Genomic DNA, 27,337 nt, shown 5'->3' with positions numbered 1-27,337 from the left:
CATCAGAGCAGGGGCTTGGTTGTGTCTTACAAACCATTGTACAGTGCTGTTTTTTTCCATACAGCAGCCCTTGGCTGGCATGACCTCTCAATGGTGGATTAAGAGAACAAGAAAGAAAAAAAGAAAGAGAGAACAAAAGTCAAATCTCCATGAGAGAGCATGCAGTGTGTGTCTCCTCTATAACATACGCCTACACCACTGAACACACAATGGCAACTTCCCTCCAGCAGTGCCCTAGAAATCATAATAGTTCCCAGCTACATGCTAAACAAATAAGAATGACACTAATTCAAGACAATACTCCATGCGATTTTTTGTTCATTCTATTATTTTAGAAGGAACAAAATTCTAGATTCTAAATTTCCTTCACAGCAGGAAACGTGTCCTCTGTAATTTGAAAGTGCCAAGCAAATTTTGGGTATTAGAATAAATGTATTTCCTTCCTTTGCACGCTTCCTTCCATGTTCTCCTCCTCTTACATCCAGCTGGTTTGATCTTAGATTCAGAGGGATTTCCTATATTAACACTTTAAACATGGATAGCATTTTAATCCAAGCTCTTTGCAAACATTTGTCAGTTCTCACAACACTCCCTGTGAGGTAGGTTAGAGTGATGAAGTGATTCGCCCAAGGTCACACAGCAAGTCAATGACAGAGCCAGGAATAGAGCCCAGTAGATGCGACTCCCAGGGTCCTGTTCTGGCCATTAACCCGCATTCTCTTCCCTTCAAATCTACAGTCACCGCTGCACATTCCACCAATCAAAATGCAGGGACACATGAGCTTGATTCAGTATCAATATCAATATCAGTATTCGATATCTTCTAAACTACCCACCCCTTTATATCTTCACTTTATTTATATGATAGCATTTGATGATTTGAGCTGCTCAAAAGCATGGAAAATATTTTCTGCTAAAAATGTGGCAGAACGTTTTGTCCAGTTTCGTGTTAAAATTCTGAAATTCATATCTATCTATCTATCTATGTTTACCAGCTCTAATTGTGATAACCCCAAGCAATTGGCCAAATCGCAAAAACTGTGGCCAAGAGGTCAGAATTCAGGGCCAAATTCCTGGACCCCTTGAAGTCAAAGGCAAAACTCCCATCGACTGAAGTTATTACTTTTACTTTTCATATTCCACTGGTGCCTAGAGTCCCCATTGTGCTAGGCGTGTACAAACACATTGTAAAAGACAGTCCCTACTCCCAGAGAGCTTACAATCTAAATAGACAAGGCAAAGGAAGAATTATTACCCCCATTTGACAGATGGGAAATGGAGATAGAGAGAGATTAAGGGTATTGACCCAGGTCACACAGGAAGTGAGTCAAGAATCGAAGCCAGATCACTCAATATTCTTCTAACCTGACACACGTTAGTCAAACACAACTTACAGGAGTAACTGGATGAAATGTAAGGGTCTGTGTTATACAGGAGGTCAGACTAGATGATCTAATGGTCCCTTCTAGCTTTAAACTCTATGAATCTCCTGAGTCCCAGTCTAGTTCCTTCACCACAAGACCAGTTGTCTTCTCCAAAGTAGAACCAACAGTTGGCTCTAACTCCTTGGCATCTTCTTTATGGCAGCTCTGGCTCAGGGTTCCTATTCTGGAACAATGACCCTATTCTAGGAGTGAGCTGGTCAGCAAGCAACCACCCTAAAACGCATCATCTGCATAGCCACATGCTCTACCTATAATCACAGGATGTTGCACATTGGGAGAGCAATGCTATTGTTAAGGGAGGCGGACTCGGACGTAAGTGACTAGGAACAAAGACCCAGCTTCTAAAATTGCTTTTGAATCACTACCCACACCTGTGGCACTCTAGAAATCAATGGCAATAGTCAGTCTAGCCATGCCATGAGCCTGATTCTGCTCTGACACTCGTGTGACTCAGGAGTAACTCTGATGAAGTCAATGGAGTGACAGAGGAGGTGTAATAACAGTGTAAGTCAGACAAGGCATTTTTCCTACAAATACTGCTTGGGACTGATCTACCTGTCACCTGCATCTGTGTGGCCCCATTGATTCAACCCCTGATTTACACCGGAATAAATGAGAGAAGAACCATGCTTCTAGAATCCATGGTAGCTTTGTCCATTCACAGACACTTTGTATCTATTCACAAGGTATATATCCATTGATCTTTATATAGATAAGCACGATAGGTACTCCCAGGTATTGTGCCCAGTATTATCTCGGGTACACAACACAGTCACAGGTACTCCCTAACACCCAGATGCTGTCTGTAACCACACGCTGGAGCATAGATCATCAGGTATTTTATATACCCTGTGCCTCCATGTTCTATGTTGTCTCAAGTACTCCATGCAGCCTTGGGTACTCTGAATGGCCTTAATTCAGCAAAGCTCTTAACCAGGTGCACAAATATAACCACTTGCTTAAGTCCATCCCAGTTCAGCAAGGTGTTAATGCATGTGCATAAGTCCCATCACAAGTCAATGGGGCTTAAGCATGTGGTTAAGTGCTTCACTCAGTCAGGGCATATACCCTCCCAGCAATGTCATTCCACGAGGGACACCCTGAACAAGTGATCTACTGTCAGAAAGGGCATCAGAGCCCAATCAGCTGTCTCTCCCTGCTGGGTCATTCTGCTGTTCAGGGATGATCCACATGTGAAGGTAGTGAGGGGGAATAACCCACCTGAGTCTCCTGAGTGTTCTTGAACCAGTTAGATTCATCTGCGCTGCATTGGCTCTTCGACAGGCGAAGAAGGGGCATGCGGCTGACTGTGCTTTGATGTTGGTGGTACAGTGTTTGGAGATGTCCACGTTTAGAAGTAGGAATGTGTGTGTTTATGTGGGGTGCGAGGTGTGCACTGGAATGGGTTGTGGTACTCTGGGGACCCGTATGGGGCAAAGGGGAGCAGGGTGTGAGTATGAGTCGGTCTTTCATTACGGAGTGCGTGTCTCTTGGATTAGCTGATAGGGCCAGATCCTCGGTTGGTGTAAAGTGGTGTGGCTGAGGATGTGGCCCTTGGATGAAGCGGTGCTGATTTACACCCTCTGAATTTCTGGCCTGTGGTATAGAGAAGGGCGTTAAGGGGAAGATGGACGGGCGAAAGAGGGAGCTAGAGAAAGAGTCCTGGTTAGGGCACTCGCAGGATTTGGGAAACCCAGATTGAATTTCCTGCTCTGCCACATACCTCCCATGTGCCTTTGAGCAAGACACTTAGCATCCCTGTTCAGTTGCCCATCTATAAAATGGGGATAATAGCAATGCCCTGCCTCACAGAGGGGTTGTGAGGACACATACTTTAAAGACTGGGAGACGCTTAGCTGCTGTGGGGATGGGAGTCATATAAGCACCTCAGATAGCATGTGAATGAGGGAGAAGGGAGAATGAAATCTCAAATGAGGGGCTGGGAGGGTTGGAGGCAGGGTGGGGGCTAGCCTCAGAGCTTGACAGCAGAAGATAAATCTAACCTGTTCCTGGATAGAGCACATGGTAGTACGCTCGTAGAGAACGGTCTGGACAGCATGTGAGGTGCTGGGAGAGCACTCAGCTGGTGCAATGAACTGCTCCTCACAGGACCCATCCTGTTCCTGTAGGAGGTGGAGGGGTTTCCTGCCTGGTCTCCTCCCACTCCCTCTGTGTCTCGTTGTGCTGATCCCTGTGACACATGTGTTACAATGCTTTGCTGCCATAAACAGCCAGCCCCAGTCACAAATCTCTGGGCACGTTTGCTTGGCATGTCAGCCAGCCTCTTTCCCCCACCCATTACTCTTAGACTGGCATGGAGCAGGGCTCGGTGAGCAAAGTGTGTTGCACAAGATAGGGTTTCTGTGGTTTGGGTTTATTTTACTTTTTTTGTATGTCTGCAGCTGCTAGTTCTGAAACTACCAGCCCTGGAGCAGCTCATTAAAAGAAAGCAAGAAAGAAAGCAAGAAAACTCACAACTAAAGCAAGAGAGGAGAGGTAAAGAAATCAGTGGGAGAGAGAGAGAGGAGGATTGGTGCAGGGGTGTGACTGCAGAAGAGATACCGTTTTAAACTAACAGCAGCCACTACATGTATAAAAAAAAGTGTAAAAAACCCCAGCTGATATTTAGGTTTAGCTGAAATTGTAGCGATGGGTGTGCTCTGCACACGAATCTGTTGAGCAGCAGCACAGATGCACTCAGCAGGACTATGCACAGGGCAGCACAAGATCCGGAACATAATGAATCTGAAAAATCTAGCTACGCGTGTAGAGAGCAGGGCCCCTTTGTGCTAGGTGCTGTAAATACACATAACGAGAGACAGTCCCTGCCCCCACTGAGCATCCAATTGCAATAGACGAGACTAAAGCTGAACAAAGGGAGTGTTGTTAGCCTAATTTTGCAGACAGCAACTGCGGCACAGAGAAATGAATCTCCCGCGTCCCAGTCTAGTGCCTTAACTTGTCTATTTAGCCTGTAAGCAATTTGGGGCAGGGACTGTCTTTTACTGTGTGCATGTACAGTGCCTGGCACAGGCAGGCCCTGGTCTAGGTTGAGGCCTCAAGATACCAGCGTAACACAAATAATACAGAACAATAATAATAAATGACCACAAGAACTCCTTCCTGAAGTAAAGATCACACACAAGCACTCAGAAGAGCAGTTTTGTAACCTCTCGTCACCTCCATTAAAGAGAGGTAAATTCTTCTCTCAGATGCCCTGGCATAAATCCAGAGCAACTCCACTGGTTTCAGTGGGAGCAAGATTAGGTTTATGGACTTCACTGGATTTACTCTGTACCCGTAAGAGGGTAGAATTCCACCCAGTGACTAATGACCTTGCCCCATTCCTATACAAATGCTAGGGACGTACACACAGATTTCCCATTACATCTAGGCTGGACTGAGAGTGTCCTGCAGAGCTCTGCAAAGCAGGCTGAGACCAACCTCATCTTTAATACAGACGCACGGCATAGAGAAACGACCTGACCCCTGAGATTTAATCCAGAGAACTCGCTAGCTCCTTCCCGGCAGAGGAGTATAGGCCTGGAGCTGCCATTTTTATGTTGGTGTTATGTTTTATATCCCAAGAGAGAGACCCTATACAGAGAAACCCTGTACAGTCTTAAGGGGTTCATCTCTAGGGAGGAGAGTCCAGTCCCCATGGCACTTTTAGAGTCAGACCTTGCGCTCAATGGACCCAATGGAAAAGTTCCCATTGAGTTCAGTCGTGCAAGATCAGATGGTCAGTCCTTGGCTGAGACAGCATCTAGTAACAACTGAGGTGGTGGGTTTATAAGGTGGATATCTGGCTCCTAGGAACCAAGATCACCAATTCTTTATTGCTCCTTTGCTAAGTGCCTAGCACAATTGGGCCCTGATCCAGTAATATATAAATAAATAATCACAAATAATAATAATTAATAATAATACAGAATAAATAAAATATAACACAGACACCCACTAGATGTTAGACAACCACAACTTTGAGTCACTAACAAAAGCAGGTGAAGGTCACAGGCACGCGCACGCACACACACACACACACAAAATCTGGTTTAAAAAAATCCATTTTCAATATTTCATTTTCGTTATTATACCATTTTCATGTTGGCCATTTTATGAGCCAGAAATTATATTGTTTCTGAAGGAAACCCTGTGATGCAGCCACATGGTTTCAATCAAATTAGCCCGTGGTATTCTGTTCTTATTGTGCAACTAACATGCAGCATCACTGCATGCAGACCTCAGTTCCAACTGCCACATTTATGGCCTGTTTCAAAGCCAACTGAAGTCAACTGAAAGACTCCCATTCGTCCCCTGTTTGATACTTAAGACGAGCCACGCGCTATTGTGATTTCAATGTGCCCCAGTGTTGGTTTTTAAATTACACCATGTCATTTAGCAGAAATAAAAAGTATCAAAGGAATGAAAAGAACAAGTGTGGGTAATTAACCCTGTAGCATTTCTAGGAATCGGCACATAGAGCACTCAGCGGAAAATGTTTTGATTATGATGCAACCGTTATAACAGTCAGATCTTCAGACCATCCAGTTTATTTCTGCCCATAGCTCCCTATGTTAATTTATCTCTGTGTAATAATCAGGGAAGCACAAAGGTACAGGCGAAATAGTGTATACAATATAGAAAGTCAGAACAAACACACAGACTTGATCTCCTGCTAGACTGTTGCGAACTGAAGCTTGGGCCATATACCATTGCAGGTAATTTGCAATAGATGTCTCAGAGTTCAGCTTTGATCTTGGTACCATGAGGATTTAACAATCACTGAGCTAAAATATTGAGAACAAATTCACACACGTGGTTGTCTGGTAGTTAAGGCACTGGACTGGGATTCAGGAGACCTGGGTTCCATTTCTGGCTCTGACACAGACTTCTTGTGTGATACTGACAAGACACGTAATTTCTCGGTGCCTCGGCTCCCCATCTGTAAAACAGGAAGGATGGTTCTTCTCTTCAGGGAGGTGTTATGAGGGTAAATTCAGTCACGTGCCTGGCATTCAGATACATGGGCTGGGATCTACAAAGGGGTGTAGGCCTTGAAATGCTGGATTAGTACCCGATCCACAATGCTAAATAGTATAAAGAAGGTTCTCCCTGGCTGTTTTGTGTGAACTTGTCTGAGGGGCCCAATCTAGTAGGCATGCTCAGAGGTCACCTACCGGATCAGGGCCCATACGCGACCTAGGCAGCCAAACACCTGTCTTTGCCTGTTTGTGAATCGCTCAGGGGCTTAGGCAGGAGGCCGTAGTGCACGTGCTCAGACAGGCACCCGGGCACCAACAGTGAGGAAAAAACTTAGGAGCCAAGTGAGTTTAGGGCCCTACAGGGTTCGGCAGCAGCCAAGTGAGAATTTTGTGACTCAGCGTGGTTCCTAAAAACAGGATTTAGCACCTTTGTGGATCCTTCCCCGTGGTATTTGAGCCACATTCCTATAAAATGCTGAGCACTCTGGCCCTGATCCAGCAAAGCACTTAAACCCCTGCTTAACTTGAAGCCTGAGTGAGTCCAGCAAGGATAGGATCACATGCATGAATTTTGCCAGTGGGAGCAAAAGATCAGGCCCCCAATGTCGTCCCGACTTATCTGAGCACTTCTCCCTGCAGCGCTCCGAATCTGTAGCACTGTGACTCACAACAATACACAGAGCTCGTGCTAGATTCTTAGCACGCCTCAAAGGCACATGCACCCGCTTAAAGTTTTACTACTCACGAGGAGTCTCAGCCTTTCAGGAGCAATTTACAGACAGAAATCAAGGTGCTTTCCGGTGCTGTGCATATTTCACTCTAATTTCTGACCGAGCGATTTTTCACTGGGCTAGTGGTAAGCCTAGTCAAAGGGCTAGTGGTAAGCCATCCTTTCACAACTGTGCTACGGGGTGCTTCAAGACTGGGGGAGCCTCAATGGGACTTTCGACCATTAATCCTACAGTGGAAGATTGGCTTAAAATCTACAGGGTGATACCTTACTGCGATATTCTAATGAGTGGGGTACTGTGTGGGTTTCAAGACACCTGGGTTCTATTCCCAGCTTTGACAGTGACCTGGGACAAATCACCTCCTGACCCTGTTTTCTCTCCCACCCTTTGTCTTCCTTGTCTATTTAAATTGTTAAGTCTCCAGGACACTTTTTTTTGCTGTGTGTACGAGTAGCACAATGGGGCCCTGATCTTGGTTGAGGCCTCTAGGGGCAACGATAGTCTTATCAATTATTGGTATGACTAATAACTTCGGGTTTCAATTCTAAGCAGATCCTAGAAACTAAACTGCAACGCAACCAATATGGTTTCACAGAAGTGAATACGGCTCTACAGTGACTATATTAAAAATATGCAGGATGTAATAGAAATGCTAACCTACCTTTATGAAATTATCTTGGCTGGTCCAATTTTTTTTTTTTTTAAGACAGAAAATGCTCATTTTCTATGAAATAACACATAATAGGAGAAAAACTCAACCAAACACTCTGGAACCTGCAACAGGTTTGGTTCATATTTGGTTCTAGCAATGAGCAGGGGTTGAGTAGGTTTGATCTGGGGTTCAGGGTTGAGGGGAGGCAATGTTATTCACCCCTCCCCAGGGGTTAAAGTACCACAGCTCCCCCTCCTCTCTCTGACTGGGGAAGCAATGGTCTTTCACTAGGGTCACCAGATAGCAATTGAGAAAAACTGGGACACGTGTTTTTTGGGGGGCTGTTGCCTATAAGACAAAGCCCCTAATATTGGGATGTCTGATTACCCTATCCCTCACTGCTCTCTTCTCCTTAGCTGGTGTGGTGAGAGTACTCCCTTCTGTTTCAATCTATTTTTACCATTGCTCATCGCCGCCCTCCCATGTAAAAATCACGCACCACATACATTAAAAACCCACACATTAGAAACAGGGCAAGACCAAGGACCTTTTTATCCAGTTCCACATTCTCCTGTCCTCTGAATTGTGGTGGTTTGGATAACATGACCCCGGGATCTGAATCACCCCTTTTTGAAGGCTTGATTGCTTTCGCAAGACCCAAAGCAAAATCACCCTAGTTTGCTCTGTGACAGAGATAGGATGAAAGTGGGACCTTTTTTCTAAACCCTGCTGAACTTTAGTGGTTTGGAATAAATGGAGCTGGACTACAACTATCCTTGCTTTTGAAAAGGCCTGTCTCTGCTTGACTGCTTCTATTTCTCTTTCTTACACACACAGAGCTTTCTGGTTCTGCAACAGAAAGCTGCCATTTCAGCACGGTTTCCTCTCACATCTCTTCTAAATGTCTGAGCGCTAAAGGGCCTGATCTTGCTGGACTCAGAGCACACACCAAATCATATCGACCCCAGTGAGAATGGCGGATGAGCAGTGTCTCATGTTGTGTCTCTTTATAATGGCATGTCAGGCTCAAATCGCCATGAACGTAGGATTATTATAAGGACAAGCCTGCTAGAGCCCATTTGTGAGGTTCACAAACACAAAATACCCAGCATAGCTCAGCAGAACAATACATATTGCAGTAAGGGGTTGCAGCATCTTGGGAAAAGTAGTTCTTACCATAGATGACAGAGGGGCAGGCCACGTGCAGTACAAAATGACCTTGCCTTTGCATAGCACCTGTCACACACACACTGTATCCTTAAGTCCTTTGCAGGATTGGAATATGATCACAGAGTTAAATAGCAGCAAGTTAGAAGAATGAAAAATAAGAGGCAAGGGAGAAAATCTGAGTTTGCAAAGTACTTTTTAGCATCAGCTCATTCCTGCTAGGAATAGAGGCATTGCCAGTCAGAGCATGTGCACATAGTTACGCTGCTTTACCCAGCATGTGTATGGCCATTCAGGGGACATTTCTGCCAGCAGCTGGAAATTGGTACCATGGCTAAAATATCTAGCTACAGGTTCAAATACCAACAGATATCTTCATGCTTCCAAGGTTGATAAACTGAGTTACATGCCATCTACTTTGTGTATGTTTTTTTATGACACCTTCACAACTGATTGCCTGCCTGCTTTCCCTGGACAGACCCCATCTCTCTATTCGATAGAATAAGGAATCCTTGGCCAAAACATCCCTTCTCCATCCTGATGTTATAGTGGTTTGTCTGCCTCGCTGCTGCCCAGAGGTGGCTGCATTTCAATCGCAAACTGATAATTGTCAGTGATGCAAAACACTATTAAATATGAAGAGGGCTCTAGCACACTGGGCAAGATGGCTCAGAGTGCAGGCGGAGAAAAAGATGAATGTTCAGTGTTAATGTTATGTGAAATCCCGAGGAGATTTGGAACAGGAGCAGCTGAGGAGTTATAGTTTCCTTTGTTCTGTTAAAAGGAAAAAGGAAATACATCAGGAAACCAGACTGTGGAGCACAGGAAGTCTCACTTGGGCTGATAAAAGGAACTGATGTGAAGTAGGTTCAGATGCAGTTATAAGTCAATCAAGCTTGGAACAACAAGAAGAGCTATTCAGAAGAAACCAGAGAGCCAAACTGTGTTTCTTGCTGTAAAAACTGACCAGTTCACTTTTTGTTAACCCCTTGCTTTGCTTCTTTTTATACATATATAAAAAAATCTACTACAAACTGGCTTCAATAAGAATTAATCCTCTTTTCAATGCAAATGAAATCAGTTTCCACTTCTCACCACACCTTACACCGAGACCCACATCCCCCACTTGGGTATCCTATTTTTGCTCATCAGTTAGCTTAGAATACTGTACTTTTGCTAATTTCCCTCCTTCCCTTTGCAAATCAAAACCAGCGTTGGCGAAGAAGGGCCGTTTTTGCTGGGTGAGAAAACAGCAAATGACTAACAAAAGGATCTCCTGTCCGTTCCATTATTCTTACTGCATCTGTGTGATTGACAGGCTGGGGATCATTGTATTTAGATCTGATTCCTGGAGATCCAGCTTCAAATTTGATTGGGGATCTAGCCATTCTTTATGGTCCTGATCATGATGTCAGTTGGACTCCACATCCTTGGCACCAAGTCAGATATTTCTTGGGGGGCTAATTCCAGTCCCCCTCCTGTGGCAGAGACCCCGTTCCAGCCCTGCTCGTCTTGTGTCCTTTCTCCCCTGCAGGAACCCCAGGTCTCGCTCAGCCGGGGGGGGGTCTCCCTTCTCTCTTACCCACTGAGTGCATGAACGGTGCCGTCAACAGTCAAGTTTTTATGCACTCCTCTGTGCTCTGTTATACAGGAACAGACTTCCCATGTGCCATGTCACAACTGCATTTGGCCCAGCTGCCCCTCCATATGGACGGGGGGACAGCCAAGTCAAATTTCAGAGGCAATGTAATCACGCAGCCAGAGTGATACTCCACATGGCTCTGGCAGCCCAGGACTACAACTTAAAAACTACTACTACTCAGGACTACTGTCCCCTCTTCCCCCTTGGCTCCATGGCCTACTGAGCTTTGAGCAAGTGTGAAAACCTTGCTCAAAGGTCAAAGAACACCCTCCCTCTTAGCCCCCTCTAATTGGCCCCACTTCCCCACATGGTAGATCTCAGTGCATGATCAAGGCCTGTGTATGTAAACCAGTCGGCCTAATGTTGTGCATTATGTTTTTCACAGAACGGTGTGTTCTGCTGGATTGCTGAGCTGAAGTTTAGGAAGAATGAAGCAGGAAAGGACAGAAAGCTTGGTATCCATGGGGTGGGGGGGGGCAAACGCTATTTCCTTACAGCGCTGTAAATAAAACTCCTTCCCTCTTCCCATGTGACAGGTGATTGGAAGTGTGTTCGATACCATTACTGAGCTAAAGGCAGAGGCTGCGATTTTAAAAGAGGATGAGGTGGCTTTAGCCGTGCCACTCCTATTCATTTCACTGGGAGTTGTGCAGCTAAGTCCCCTAGCTGGCTTTGCAAATCCCAACCCGACTGTTCCTATGTGAGGGCTTGAAGTTAGGCATGTAAAACCATATTCAGGCACCTAAGTAAGGTCCTGATTTTCAGAGGAGCTGGGCATTCACTGAGATCAGTGGGAGCAGTAGACATTCAGTCAGCACCTTTGCAAACCAGACTGCTTATTTAGGTGCACTTAGGTGCCTAACTTTAGACCCTTGCATTAAAACATTTTGGCTTAGTTGAACTCTGTATATTCAAATACAGTGTTTCATTTAACTGGATATTTTATGGGCCTGATCTCATGACTGTATCAACATCCCCACTGATTACAAGGCTAGTGGCCACTTAAGGAACAAGACAATCAGGAGTACTAACTTGTGGCACCTTAGAGACTAACAAATTTATTAGAGCATAAGCTTTCGTGGACGTGGGCTGTAGTCCACGAAAGCTTATGCTCTAATAAATTTGTTAGTCTCTAAGGTGCCACAAGTACTCCTGTTCTTTTTGCGGATACAGACTAACACGGCTGCTACTCTGAAGACAATCAGGACGCCTCTCCAATAACCTATGATGGGGATATTCTGTCTGTTTAAGCCCCTGTGCCCAAGCTGAAGGAAAATCCTCTTGGGGTTAAGTCCTTGATGCTTCCATGCAAGAGGCAGGTTTTTCAACTGCTGTTACTGGCTGGGCAGATGCACATCAGTAATTATGTGGCCACGGGTAAAGAGGGGAAGAGAGAAAATAGGCTGTTGTTGCATCACCATTTTAAAGGCATTGATATTTTGAACATTGCATGCCAGACTCTTCATTGCCCTCTACCTCATGTTGTCATTTATACTAGTGCACAAATGAGTGTGAAACACTCTTAAATCAGAATGGTAAAAATTCACATTGACTTTGCACTCCCATTGCACCTGTGTCAATAATGACACAAGGTGCAGGGTAGCAGAGAACCAGGCCCGCAATCTAATGTCACTTTCTGCCAGTTCTGGAAACGGTTCATTTGCATGTTGCTATTCTAAGCCGTATTTTCAAAAAACAGCATGTACATTTGTACCCACAGTTTTGGGTCAGTCAATATTTGCACACTAGGAAATCCCTACCACCCAATTCCCTCAAACAGCATCCATGCACACAGATCAGGACCCAGTATGCACACCCAAATTTAGGTCTTTGTTCATGCCAATGTTCTATATCCCTATCCTCACCCCCTATATATATATATACACACACACATACAAACAGAGACACAAGGTATAGCCAGAATAATGGATCACAACAGCCCTCCACATTTTTGGGACATTTGGATTCAGATCTGGTTTGTGGAACTAAATTTATAAATCAGGCCCATGTCATAGAAGCAGGCACAGACTCACATTCACATGCTCACACACACAAATACTAGCACTATGCTACTGCAATGTTAGGTGTCGAACAAAACCACAAATGTCTGGAAATCTAAGGTTAAGTCTCCCGTGGGTACTTTAACTCTCCAGCTCCTGCTCACGTGAGATTGGACATAGGGTCTTTCATTACCTGGTCACATAAGCCTGAGCAAAATGACACATTTATTTTACAACTGCGAGTCAACCTTGTGGACTTATAGAAGTACTTTACTTTACCCACTAACATTATAAGTGGAGATTTGTATCAAGATGCTCCATGACATAAAGTTGTATTGTATACACTCAACGCCTGATCCTGAAGAGAAGACATGAATTCAAATCAAGGGGAGGCCTTGCATAAGGATCGCAAGAGGAGACGATAATGCATTAAATTATGGCTTCTGTCTAACTGCCACAAGGGTCAGTATCTCATCAGCTTGTCATGCCATTTCAAATCTCTCCAGGAAATGTAACCTTCCCCCTTGCTCTTTTCTTCTTGCTTTTGGTCCCTGTAACATGATAATGAATCAATACTACTCTGATTTGCTGACTCGCCTCTGGGTTGCTCCTTAAACGCGCATGTTGCACACCAGGATTAGGAGCCCTTGTCTGTCTCTTCCCCCTTCCTAGCAAGAGTATCGGAACATTTTAAATAAATAAATAAAAGGATGAAACCCTCAAGAAGTGTCAGTTACCAAGCAAAGTGGCCACTTCCTCTTAGCGTGAACGCCACAGCAGTGCAGCACCTCAGGGTGAAACCCCGCCGGCCTAAAGCCTAAGCAGTTGGGTTGCATAGCGGTTAAAAGCTGGGAATGAGGAAGGGAAATGTGCCACAGCCCAGCCTCCCACTCCAGACAAGCCAGCCTACAGGCTGCAACAATGAGCACAATCCTAGAGCTGCTAGTGCAGGGGGCCTGAGCCACTGACTTCCTGTGAACCCTGATTCTACCCTTCCCCTGCCAGCCTCTTCACTGCCTCCTCTTCAGAGCAGCATGGCTGTCATGGAGACCCTCCTCCCTGGTGCCCAGGGAGTGCAGAGTGGCCAACACGCCAAGGGGAATATTATCCTTATTGCAGTAACCTTCAACATCCCTCCCCAGGGTTTATTAATAGACATGCTCAACTTTTCTAATCTGAATATTTTAGGTGCTAATTATCTGGAGCCTGCTCTGGCACCCAACCCACTGAAGTCATTGATAAAAATTTCCTTTGGCTTCCATGGGAGCAGAATCAAAACCTTTGTTTAAATACCTGGAGCGGAGAGTGCACTGGTTTGAGGCATGATCCTGCAGTCCTTACTCAGGTAGAATTTTTTTTTTCATTTTTCAATTGAAATTCCATTGATCAAGTCATGACCCAGTGAAATAAGTCATAGTGCTAAAATATCCCTGTGTAGGAAGGGGCTACTAATAATATTCTGTAATAACGTTTAACTTTTTAAATAACTTTTAATAACTTTCTGTAATAACTTTTTTGATCATCCATTGAAAGTCTACAATGCAGTTCAAGCAGATGTTTCACCTGAATAAGGACAGCAGGATCAGGGGTCTAAGAACATATGTCTTGCAAATGTCATGTGTTTGAAGTCCAAGCTGTTTTTTAATGATCACACAGAAAGACACCCTGAGTGATGAATGCGAGTGTGTGTGTCAGCTATTTTCCCCACCTGCAAATTAACGCTTTTGCACTTGGAGTCAAAAGTCTTCTTGCCAGAAAAGGTTAGAGCCAGGGAGTTTTAAAATAGCCAGACAGACTTTTAAACCAAGTTTCTCAAAAGGAAACACGTTCCTGGTCTGAGGCCCTGTGGGCCAGGTTTCAGAGCGAGTGTGAACCAGTGATTGCAATAGAAATCCCACCACACCCTTGGCTACAGCAGCACCAACACACGAGCCACACACATTTGTATAGGGGAGAAAAAGAGGCAGACAGTTGTCATTGCCCTTTTGAGTGATATGGGCTTTTCACCGTATTCCCTTTAAATGGTCTAAGTCTTTCCTATGTTTGCTAAATTGCGGAAAACTGAGTTTTTTGCAGCAGGGGAGTGACAGTCACCCAAACGTGCTTTTTAGTAACAACAGGCCTTTGCCAGGTGAACGTACACCCCTGTGCATGACAGAAGAACACACTCATGTCTTGTCTACACACTAACTAGAAGAGAAACAGCTAATTTGGTTTTAATTCTCATCTTTAGTTATTTTGGTGGAAGTTTGTGTGGGACACATTTCAGAAGAAAAACGTTCCTATTTTAATTTAATGTAAGGTGATAAAAAAAATCAACTTCAGCTAAACCAAAATAGGACACTCTTAATCCAAAATAAGACTGTGTGCATGCAAATTTGCATTGAAATAACTAAAGGCGTGAATTAAAACTGGTTTACTTAGTTGGAACAAGCTGGAGAGAGTACACCCGATTCATTTTCTCCCAGCCATCTTCTGCCGTTGCCATTTACAGAATGCGAACACAACTGAAGTCAATTAAGATAAAAGATTTACACGACTTCATCCTCTGGCGTGTTTGACTGCCCACTCAGTACAAGACATAGTGTTATTCTGGATATCATCTTTCATACCAGCCTCTTCAAAATCCTTTCCAGAGTTAGACACTAATATGATTCGCTGGAGAACGTGGTATATGTTTGGGTTTGTCCGCCTAATAATGGATTGGGTTTTTGAAGAGATAAACATTTATAAAGACCCACCTACACCCCATACACACATTATTAAAGCCATTGGGTCAGATGCTGGGGTACAGGAATAATACACAAGGCAGGACAGTAGGTGGTGTTTAAAGCTCTCCTGCACTCAACTGATCCTGGGGTTGTTCTGTGCATGACATTCCAGGCATGCTATGTTACAGCAACCTAAGCAAACCACATCCTCCCTCTCCCATTGCCCTGACAGGGTAAGTGAGGCACAGGAAGGCAGGCCAGGCAATGACTGGGGGCAGAACTCTTGAATCCTAATATCTTAGTTCAAACAATAGGGCTTCTTTAAACAGGGTATTGCTGGTTTCAGATTGGAAGGAAATAGGCCATTGGTTATAATAGAAGACCCTGAGGCCGGTCCAGCGGTTAGAACAGAGCCTGGGACTTAGGAGACCTTCATCCAAGTGCCTGTTCTCATGCAGATTCCCAGGGTGACTTGAGCAAGTCAGTGTATGTCAGTACCACAGCTGTAACCTGGGAATAAAAATAACACCTCTCTGCCTCACAGGGATGCTATGAGATGCAAAGGTAGTGAGGCGATGGGAACCACGTACATATCTTCCATAGAGAGACACTGACTGGGGCTGTCCTCTCTGTAGGATTGAGGAGAAAAGAGTTGGACTACTCCTGTCATATCTCCAGTGTTTTGACTTTCAGTCTTCCCCCTCCACCCATCATTCCTCCTTTCCTCCCTACTCCCTTTCATCTCTGTCCTTCCCCCACCCCTTCCTTTCAGGCAGTGGTTCTCAACCAGGTGTTTAGGGCCCGGGGGGGGGGGTGCTCTGAGCTGGTTTCAGGGGGTCTGCCAAGCAGGGCAGGCATTAGACTTGCTGGGGCCCAGGGCAGAAAGACAAAGTATGGGGCTGAAGCTCTGGCCCCAAGCCCTGCCACCAGGGGCTGATGCCAAAGCCGGAGCAACTCAGGTTTGTGGGGCACCCTATGGTATGGGGCCCAGGCACGTGTCCTGTTTGCTACCCCCTAACGCCGGCCCTGGCTTTTATATACAGAAAAACAGTTGTTTGGGCACGGGCGGGCGTGGAGTTTTTATAGCATGTGATAGGCTCAAAAAGAAAAAGATTGAGAACCCCGCTTGTAGGGGGACTCTTCCAAACTTTGCACTTGTTCCAATCTGCAACCTACTGGAGAAGTTTCAGTTCCTGCCAGTTTGCAGCTTCTTTTCGCCCAGGTCAGCAAAAAATTCAGACCTCAGAGATCAACACCCCACCCATGCGATAGGCATCTTTCGAAATCCTCCAACACAAACACACCCACAGCGTCTCTCGCTTCGAGTCTGCTGCAACTGCTTCTGCGCTGCAGAGCGAAATAAAAAAAAACAACGGTCCGACAGAGGATCACAAATTTGCACAAGTCCCTTTGCAGCAGAGCTGGGGGGCAGGATGCAACTCTGCTTGCAATAATAGCTGCTATGTGTGGGCCTGATCCTGTCTCACAAGGGAGTAAGGACTGACCTTCCACCGCATATTGCAATGCCCATGGCTTAGGAAAGCACAGGGAGATTTTGGTGGTGGTCTTTTTGCCACGAGAGAGAACGGTTTCTGTTACACCCACCCTCGACTAGAACGGCTAGGGAAATAGACCGCCGGCCACCTTCGGAGCGCGGCGTTTCAACCAGACCTGGCAAAAAGTGAGGAAATCAGAACCTGTTGACATCTAACCATGGGGGGGGGGGGGGGGAGAGAGAGAGAGAGCACATCTGGGGCGAGCCTGGGAGCCGATCCCCTGCGCCAGCCCCTGGTACTTTTAGTTTGTGCTGAAAATAAGACGCGCTTTTCTGTCCTCCTGCCCCCAGCGCTTCTCAATCCAAAGTTCAACCCAACTGAGCGCAAAGACCGGGTGCGTCTCTTCCATTGGTGCGCAAGTGGCGCTGGGGAGAAAACTGTCATTGCTTCTGGCGGCGCAAGGGTGGCTCGCTTCTCAAACCAGCAGGCAGGCCAAGCAGGGACTGAGACCTCCTCCCGAGAGCGCGGGGCTGGCTCCGCATCGCTCAGCCACATCGCCAGCTACCCGGGGGCCACGCACACCCAGCCCCTTCCTGCAGGCGTGGGCTTTTTCCTGTAGCGATCTGACAGCCCCCTCCGCGCCCAGGGGGGAGCCCGCCTTTCCCAGCCGGGGCAAATGCCCCGAAATAAACGGATCGCAAGTCAGATACACCCCCACCCACCCACCCACGTACACACACCCCGCCGCCTCCACGCCTTGCCCCAGCCGTGCGCATTGTGGCCGGGGGACACCCGCTGCGCGCTGGCCGGCCAATACCCTCCCAACCGCGACCTCCCGCAGCCCTAGGAAGGGGATAGACAAGGAAAGCATGAAAGGGGGAGGCTGGCTGAAAGAGGAGAAACGGGCCACTCTTCCTGGGATCAATGCTTGAACAAGATCAAACTCCCCCCGCCTTCCCCCGTCCCTCCCCCAAACGCACACTGCTCCAAAACGCAGCCCTCCCCCACACCCTCCTGGAGTGGGGGCTGTCTCCTCCCCACAACCGCCCCCTCTGACCCCCCCCCTCGACCCCCGATATTCCTCTTACTTTAATAGTTCCGTCCATCGAGAATAATCTCCAGCCGATTCCACCAATATTCCACACATTGACCCGGTTTAGCCTGGAACCGAAGCCCCCTGAAGTTCTTATCTTCCTTCCTTTCGCGCTGGCTTTTCTTCCCCCCTTCCAATGATTTTACTTTCCTTTCCTTCGCTCGCTCGCTCTTTTTTACTTTTGGTTGGTGCAGTGGAGCGAAAAAGAGACAGTTAACCGGATGAAACTTTTTTTTCTGCTAATTTTGGGAAGTGAAGTCACTTGAGGAGGAAACATTCTGTCTCCCCGCTGGTCCTGCCTTCTCGATTAAAATATATCTGTATTTTACATCCAGGATATTTGCTCCATTCAGATAAGAGCGGGGCAGAACAATAGCGGTTTCTTTGGGGGTAGCTCCTGTTTGCTAGCCCAGTTGAGCTCCGCTTCGCATCACAGGCTGCATTACCACGCACTGAGTGTCATCATAAAGTTTAGTTTAACATGTACTTTTGTTTGTGTGCGTGTGCGTGTGTGTGTGTGTGTGTGTGTGTGGCTGAAGCCAAGTAGCCTGAGTCACTGAATTTCCATCTCTTCCCACAGATTTTTTTATTAATGCTTTTTCCAGTCAAAGGCAAAATTAAGGGGGGGGGAGGGAGGGACGACCATAAATATAATTCAGACTGGGGCACACAGGAAAAGATTACCGATTAAAATGGTCTATTTAGAACACGCTGCTGTCCCCCTCCTGCAGTCCTTACTCAGGCAAGGATCCCAGTGAGTTTGGCCCGAGGGAGGGAGGCTAGATTAGGTGCTAGCTATAACCAGAAAATAGCGGTGAGCATAATTCAGGGCAGGCAACTCCATTCAATTTAAGCATGTCAAGTGCCTTCTTCCATTCAGATACAATTCTGGTGCCTTTCCAAGCAAAGGAACTAGGAGTTCCCTGTAGTTTTGAAAGGAACATTATTTTTAGAAAACTTTTTTTTTGCATTGCTTTCTCACCCCTTTAAAAGAAAAAGTCCCGTGAATGCTTCCACTACGTCGAAGTAAGTATACTGTGCTTTAAAAAAGGGGGGGCATTTAAAATAGTGCATTACGGTAAGATGGATTCAATTATTCGACTATATCTATATTTAAAGCCATTTAATTTTTCCCCATCAGTATTAACATTTGAAATATTTATTGACCCTCAGGGTCTGGCCCAAAGCCTCGTGGAGTCAAAGGGAGACTGCCCATTTCATTGCAATAGGCTTCGGATCAGGGCCCCAGTCAATTTGCCCCGCTATCTCCGGCGAAAAGGCCACGGGTCACTAGTTTACTAACCGGAAAGTGACAAAAATAATAACAGCAAATAAAATTCCAGACCTGTCCCAAGTCCCCCTCTACCTCCCGGCTGTGGCAAATTTGGGGAGGGGGCGGGGGACACACTCCTCAGTCCTTCGGGAACTAAAAAGTAGATGACAACAGATGCAACATTTCATCCAACTAGAGAGAGATCCCAAAGAAAAGGCCATTTATTTCCTCTTCTAAATAGTACATCCAAACAAACAAGCCAAGCTTTTGAAAAGCTCTCTAAACAATCAAGGTAAAAGAGACACACACTCCTTTCTACCCCCTCTCCCCTCCAAAAAAACCCAAGCAAAACCATCTAGCAACAGGATCATGCAACATGTCTGGCATCTTTTTATTCCCCACTTCTGCAATGCAAGCTGCTGTAGCCCCAGGAGAATCCGAAAGATAAAGACAGTAATTCAGGGAGATGGAACCAAGAAATCCATTTCAAGGTAGGACACTCCTGTGAGTCCTTTCAACATAATTTCCCCCTTATGGAGTTGGTTACCTTATCCAGTGCAGTTGCGTCCAGTCTTTTGCTTCCCCCCTGATTTTTAATCCAACCACAGGGGGGAAAAAGTCACACCTCTATCCACATTAATGTGCACCCCCCAAAATAACAAAATGACCCTCGTGTTTCTAGTCGGCTGCAGCCGAGGCGCCTTATTAATACTTTATTTCTCCAAGTGCAAAGCTGGCAGCACGGCAGACCCCTCTTGCCCCTCCCTCTAACCCCCCGCGAAATTAGCCTCATCAATTCAGCTACAATTTTCAGTGCAGAGGCAGAGACAGGGGGACTGAACGTGATCAGACCTGGAGCTTTTTGGCTTGCTGTTTGCTAGCGACTGTGGCCGTCTCCAGCCAGGAGGGGAAAGGGGGGGGGGGTCGGCAGGAGAGGGGACCGACCGACCGCCTTCCCTCTCCCCTCCTACCCCCCCTCCCGTCTGCTTTACAATCCAGGGGTCTGCAGTGGTGTCCCCTGAGAGCAGCACATCTGGATACAGCTAGCGAGGTCAGGTCCCCCTGTGCCTAGGGCCACAAGAACTGGAGTTCAATTAAAAGAAATCACGGTTAACCCTTTGCTTCCCTCATTCCCCATTTCATTCCCCCCCCCGCCCTCAAATTAAACACCAAAACCTCTTTCCTCCACTTCCCCTTCAGTATCACCACATGGGAGCCGCTAGCTCCAGAAAAGCAAGAGGTTAAGGAGAAGAATGAAACGCATCCTCCCAAAGCCCAAATTATTTCCTTTCTGGGCAACATTAATACCAACCTCTAAACAGTAACGGTGGGGGTACGGTCAGACAGAGGATTTATACCCCCTAAAGGGCGCTAGAAAGTGTCTATGTCACCCAACGACCAAGGAAAAGGCGCTTGGGTCTTTAAACTGAACTATGGACTCCTTTCTTTGATGGCTGGAGAGAGAGGATGATTCTTCAGAACTACAGTGAAAAAAGATCATCTGAAATGTACAAAATATATTAAAAACAATCGGAAATTTACGAACACTGAGTCCTGGTGATAGCGCCATCTCCAAGGTGACAAGATATAGTAAATAAACTCATGCACACTTTAAAAATCATTTTGGATCCCAATTTCTGTAAGAATATAGACAGTACTCTCTCTCTCTCTCTCTCACACACACACACACACACACACACACACACACACTTTAGAGATGTGTTTTGGTTCTCAATACCTCAGCATTTAACTGCAAAAAAACTGAAATATGATACCACAGCTATTTCCTTAGAAGTGACTTAAAGAAAATGAGTCAAATTGAAGCATATTAGGGCTGCCTGATAGATTGGATCTATAATTTATATACACTGTTTTGTCATCCACTCCCCCTCCTACCCCCCACCCCCCATTTCCCTTCTGTTTGGTCTTAAAAAAAAAAGTTTGGTGAAAAGTCCCAAGAGACAAAATAAGCGAACCTGTAAAACATTAAACCAGACAAGTTGAACATACTATTATTTTCCCATAATAATGCAACAAAAGACGTTTTGCTTCCTGACTTTCTCTAACCCCCACCTCCTGAACTTATCTCAAACTTTTGAAAAAGGCTGGGATATTCATAAACGTGGTTTGCCAAATTCTGGATCATCCCAATTGATGTGCACCGACTCGGATTTAACAGTTTGATAGAATCGGTGCAAGGGGAAAGAAATCCCAAATAATGAATAAAATAATAATAATAAAGGATGTGATATCCTTAACGTTTAATATTTGAATGCCCAGAGAAAGGCAAACGTTATTTCAAAGTGAAATGCTTGTGTACAATTCTGGCAAATGTGTGTAACGTTTAATCTGATGCTCGACTTTTTGGTGCATAATTAGAGAGAGAAAACAATTCTGATTTTTTAACTCAAGTTACTGACAACTGGGAAATTATTTGATCTTGGCACCTACAATAGTTTTTACCTTAACAGATTTCAAATGTTTGCATTCAGGCAGGTTAAACGATTTGCTCGCACTCTCTCCTCTCTCTCAATACACTTATGAAAGAAACGAAATTCTAGTCTAATGTATTGAGTTAAATGTTGCTCATAATCTCCTGGCATTTTCCCCCTTTATCCTTTAATTGAATCACACAGAGTTCGGCCTCACACACATAGGAGGTGGATACTCATCCCTGAGTGTAACCCTACTGAAATCAATGGGGGTATACACCAGGCTGGAATTTGGCCCATGATATTTAGCCTAAAATATTCAACATCAAAGGAATTAACGGCACGTTATAGTCCAATGGCAGTCTTTCGCATGGGGAGATACCCGCAAATGTGTATTTGTGTTTTTGTCTTTGATTTATGCAGAAATATGTTGGCCACAACTTCAAACTTTGTATATTTTTTTTACATCTACTTTTTCTTCAAAGGTGAACTAACGATCGCAGCATATTTGGGCCTGAGCGGTGGGTTTGAAAGCGTGTAGGGTATTAACTTGCATGAATCTATCTTGTTGCCTGTTGTAATCAGACAGTATCACCTTGTGTTCTGGCTAAGAATGCAAGATTTTGAGCTCTTTCGTCATTTTGTAGCAAATGAAAGAAATCGGTTAGCAACTGGTCAGTCAGCCCCCTTTGACTCTGTACCTAGAAAGCGGCCCACTTCCCACAGATTGTGTTAAAAGTTCCTCTTAAAAATAAGTCCTAGATCTGCATTAGCAGAAGAGGGGGAGGGGAGGGAGGAGGAGGAGGGGGAGTGGGGCTTGATCCTGCTGCAATCCTACCTAGAGAAAAAGGTCCCGTCGACTTCAATGGGAGTTTTAAGGTTGGGTTGCGATGTGACACTAACTTCACTGCAGAATTAAAAGGCGAAGTGTTTTTAACATCCACTTTCTTACAAAGCAAAGAAGGAAAGCCAAGCCTAGGGCCCGATCCCCAGGCAAGACTCCCATTCGAACCCAGGGGCCAAAATTCTGCTCTCAGCTACAAGGGTAAAATCTGACTACTTTGGAATCCCTCCAGATTTCCACCCATGTAACAGAGCAGTGGAGTGCAGGATCGGGTCCCAGGACCCATAGCTCTTGCTGAATAGGAACGAATATTTGGAAACACAAGTCCTAAAAAAAAAAAAAAAAAAAATGGTGTGTGATGCTAATAAACCCTTAACTAAAATCTAGTGTCTTGGAAGTTGTGTGGAGAAGATACAGGGTAGCTTTGAAGCTAGCACACAATTGTGCAGAAAGGTGGTTAAACTGTCCTGGATGGTTTTATTTGAGATCCATGTCCCAATAATCCAGTCCCCTTCCCTTGCCTCCTCTCCCCGCCAACCAAACCACCCCACAATTATTGAAAAGTTAAGCACGAAAAAAACAAAAATACTGAAGGCCAAAAACACAGACTGCAGCGCACCAGCTCAAAAGTCTGGCCCCTCGCTTGAGGCCATAATTAATTTGAGATTTATTTTTATTGGAGAACTCAGTCTCGTCTGACCTTAGCCAAACAGACTTCAGCTAGACCCTTGATGCGCTTGAATGGAACAGAATATTTCTCTCTAACTTCTCTTCGGGCGTCCGTGCCTGCTTTGAATTTGTTCCTCAGACTTCAGATATTTGGAGATTTGAAGAAAAGATTTAAAGCATTCCCCCGCCCCCTTTAACATCCACTTTTTTTGACACAGTGGTTGGGAGGATGCAGAGGGGGCTAGAATACAAAATGCATATTCAGAGAAAGAGAGAGGGGTAGGTCCCTCCCCCCCCCCCAGCCTTTAGAAGGTCAGAAGAGGTGGTGACTTACAGAGGGGGGCTTGGTTACTTGGATTCTGGTGTCTGGAAAAGCAAGAGTCTTTGAATATAAAAGCTTGTCCCCTGAGCCCTAAAGCCTGTTTTATTTTAAAAAGGGGCTCAGTATACTAACGCTTCCAGGATAAACAATATTTCTCCCCTCCCCTGTTTAAATTCAAATTACACCTTTAAGGTAAAACATGAAAGAAACAATGTAAATTCTTTTTCACCCAACGTCTGCATTTTGTCGGGTTGAAGAACAAGCCAAGATTCACATGAATAGGGTAGGGGTGAGAGGGGAGTATTTTTAAAGTCTAAATGTTCCAAAATAAAAGGTAGGTGCAAACAAGAATTAAATCCTTCAGCACTAAGTTGTCATAACACATTAATCAAGACCCCGCTGGAGTATAACACTTAGCCATGTTGCTGCCTCAAGATATGAGCATAAAAAAAAAAAGAAAGATTTGGTATGCTCTTGTATTAATCAATAGTAAGTATGTGGATGACACAGGAGTTCCTTTCCAGCTCCCATGTTCATGCACTCGACTGGAATGTTTTAAACAAAGTTCAAACATATTCATGGCTACAAATCTTTTGCAATTCGCAGCTTTCCTAGAGGATACCTGCTCCAGTCCTCCTGAGTGTAGTTGGTGGAAATTGACAACTTCTGTTGGAAACCAGTAGTTTAAAAGAAAAAAGAAAAACCAAAACGATGCAGCAATGGATAAAGTACTAGAAAGTGGACTGAGTGGGAACAGTGCTGCATGGATTGAAATACTTCAGTCTACGAAGTCTTTGCATGCCTCCTCTCCATGCAACTAAGGTTCTATATCAGTTCTTAAGATGCAAGATGCTGCAATTTCTCCTTGCTCTACACAATTATATTTCCAGCATTCTTCTCACTGAACACCTGTACGAAACAGTCTATTGTCTGTCAAGCCACCCAGATTTTTTTTTTTTTACAATGAATTCACTAACTACAATATTTTTCCTCACCAGGTTAGTTTGGCATGATTTCCCCAGAAAGTTTCCTTTCCCAAACGTTTTTAAATGATTATTTGTCTCGCAGTCTGTTCCAGCAATAGTCTTTGGCTACTACTGTGGAGCAGGAAATGATAACATGTCAATGTCAGTGTTTGTCAATAGCCTTAATATTTTCCTCTCCAATTAAAATGTCAGTGTTTTGGCCATCAAAAGTCTCTCTTTGGGTTTCTTGTAAACCCTCCAGGCAGGGTGAAACCAAGAACAAACCAAATATTGTTTCCATCCACCCAGACTATTTTGCTTCTATGAATATGCTTCTTTGTATAACACCACAAACATTATGTCTGTATAAAAATCATTAATTTTTTTTTAAAAAAAAGCAAGAACTCCTGCACTTAAACTATGGTTCTTTCCTCCCCATCTCATTCAGACTGGAGTGAATTCCCTTTTCTGGCTTACTTAAAATCCGAGCCCCTTTTTGTGTGCAAATGTCTACAGTGGAATATGCATGGTGGCTTTGTTCAAATTTTGTAAGTGTGTGGCCGCACAGTCCAGAGCTGGAGAAGGTTTAAAGTGCTCGCCAAGGAAGCACCAGAGCTATCATTGCTTGAGAATGGAACTTGATTGTTTTGTAACAAAAGGCTTTCAAATAGATTGTGGAAGCTACTTCTTGGGCAGCAAGATGTGGACTGGTCTGAAATTTGACTGTGCTATGTGACTGCATCAGGTACTATTAGTGGTGGGTGACAGAGCAGTTTGCTATGTCCAGTTGAAACACAAAAGTATTACCAAGTCCAGGAGTTCAAATATCAGAAGACCAAAGGGTTTTGCTTACAATAAGCTGAAATGGATATGGTTAGAGCACTGGCTTAGGCTGTGGAAGACCTGGGTTCAGTTCCCTGCTTTGCCACAGACTTCCTGTGTGACCTTGGGCAAGTCACTTAGTCTTGCCGTGCCTCAGTTTCCTATCTGTAAAATGGGGATAACAATGCTTCCTTCCTTCCATGGATATTGTGAGGATAAATACATTAAAAGATTGTGAACTGCTTTGAGATCTACTGAGGAAAAGTGCTAGATGTGAAATAGGCACTTTTATTAATCATGGGCATGTGGATTTCTCCTCTGTGCCCTGAAAAGAGCAAGAAAATACCCCCAAAATGTGGAGCTCATCATTTAAATGCGGGAACACAACTCCTACAAAATATTGGAGGGGGACCTAGAGTGGAGATGCATCATTTCTTCTGCCATTCTGAAACATCAGAATTTGAAGGGTGAGAAAAAGGAGAAAACTGTACCTATCACCCCACTCCCTCATAATGACTTATACATTAATGGTCCCCAGAAGGGACCATTGTAATCATCTGGTCTGACCTCCTAACATAGCACTTCACCCTATGATTCCTGCATCAGGCCCATCTAGGCAGCACCTGTGAGTGGGAACTTCCGACAAGGCCCCGTCACTGTTCCTCCCAACCTCACTTATCTCCAATTTTGCAGGGTCTGTTGGCCACCTGTGTGATTCTGCATGACCCGACCAAGTTTAGGCCTTGCCTTAGAGAGAGGGGAAATTGTGGTTTGGATCCTTATTGAAAGGGAGGAGGAGAGGCACGACAGAATATGGCAATCAAAAAACATCGGTGCACTGCCTCTAGCACAGACAGTGCAGAAGGGGAGTAAATGCTACTATAATTCAGCGAAGCCAGAGTGCAATGGTAAGAACTGGGAAAATCAGTATTCAGAGGCCATATTGCTTTGCTTATAGCCTTAATACTTTCCATACCCAGACAGTTAAGACTCAGTTCTCATTCCTGTGCTCTCTTTTTAAATTTAATTTTCCAATTTACATTACACGTTTCATTCTCTAAAGTCAAGTACTTATGTTTAGATGAGATTAGCGCACACTGATGTACTCTGCAGATTATTCAGCCCTTGTAGATCAGCAAGTACAGTAATGGCATAAGGGACATATATACATTCATATCATTATGTTGAAGAAAACAATAGGGACCTATAATTAGTTTATAATAATTATGTTTGCCTACTACTTTGTCATGTGAAGGCACATCAGGATGGTTTGTTCACATGCTCAGATATAAATAATTAGTCATGTATTCAGATTACATAAATAACTATCTAAAATTGTTATAATTATGTACTAGGTTTATGTAAATGCAGAAAAAAAGGAACCCATCCATGTGCTCTAGGTGTTGTTGATGCAACTTAAAAATACATCACAGAACTATCCGAAATTCAGCAGTATGATTCAATATAACCCACTATCAGTGAACCAGGCAATTTAAAAACTCAGATGCCCTTCCCCCTCCAACAATTCCCCACCCTTACAATACTCCCCCTTCCTCATTTCAAATGCTTGAGGGAAAAGATGAGCTTTGCAATGTAGCCCAGGAAAGCTCATCATATTTAAAATAATTTGGGTGAGGAAAGCAAATTCCATTACCATGGGACCCTTTCAGAGAACACCCTGCCAGCAGCCCCTTCTCATTTATACCAGTGGAGACATTTAAAGACAAGACATTTATCTTCATGAGTTAAGGGATAAAGTCTTGACATAATGCTTATAGATATGACACTGTTAGTCAAGGAGCTTTATAAAAAATCCAGTCCTACTTTTCTCCTCCACACAAGTAGCCCCAGCGACCAATGGGCAATTGGGGTTTGGCCCATTTATTAAAATAAGTCTCCCAACCTTTTCTGAGAGGTAGGCAAATAAATATAGTCTCCATTTTCCAGAGAGATTAAACAACAGGCAAAAAATGCCCAGTGGCTTCCCAGAAGAAGGAATTAAAACTCAGAACCTCCTCATACCCCCAGGCCAGCGCTCAAAAGGCTGTTTGGGGGAGCAGGACACAATAGATCACTATCGAATAGTAA

At 44.8% G+C, this 27,337-nt stretch overlaps 1 protein-coding gene across 5 annotated transcripts in view; it reads right to left on the bottom strand.

Annotated features, from left to right (window-relative positions):
- The window catches only part of FLI1 (Fli-1 proto-oncogene, ETS transcription factor), a 114,151-nt gene that overhangs the window by 81,675 nt on the left and 5,139 nt on the right, over window positions 1–27,337 (bottom strand). The window contains exon 1 of one of the 5 annotated variants that reach the window (XM_034754444.1): window positions 19,743–19,899. The exons of 3 other annotated variants lie outside the window; for them this stretch is intronic. Coding sequence is in view for 1 of the 2 variants with exons in the window: in XM_034754443.1 (XP_034610334.1) it covers window positions 17,918–17,935 (18 nt within the window). In the remaining variant the exon portion in view is untranslated. Of the gene's footprint in view, window positions 1–17,917; window positions 18,374–19,742; window positions 19,900–27,337 lie in introns of those variants that run through there. One more of the 5 variants, XM_034754443.1, reaches the window with a different exon arrangement.

Source organism: Trachemys scripta, chromosome 21, assembly GCF_013100865.1.
Source record: "Trachemys scripta elegans isolate TJP31775 chromosome 21, CAS_Tse_1.0, whole genome shotgun sequence".
Lineage (NCBI taxonomy): Eukaryota > Metazoa > Chordata > Testudines > Emydidae > Trachemys > Trachemys scripta.
This window is presented reverse-complemented; position numbering and strand designations above follow the sequence as displayed.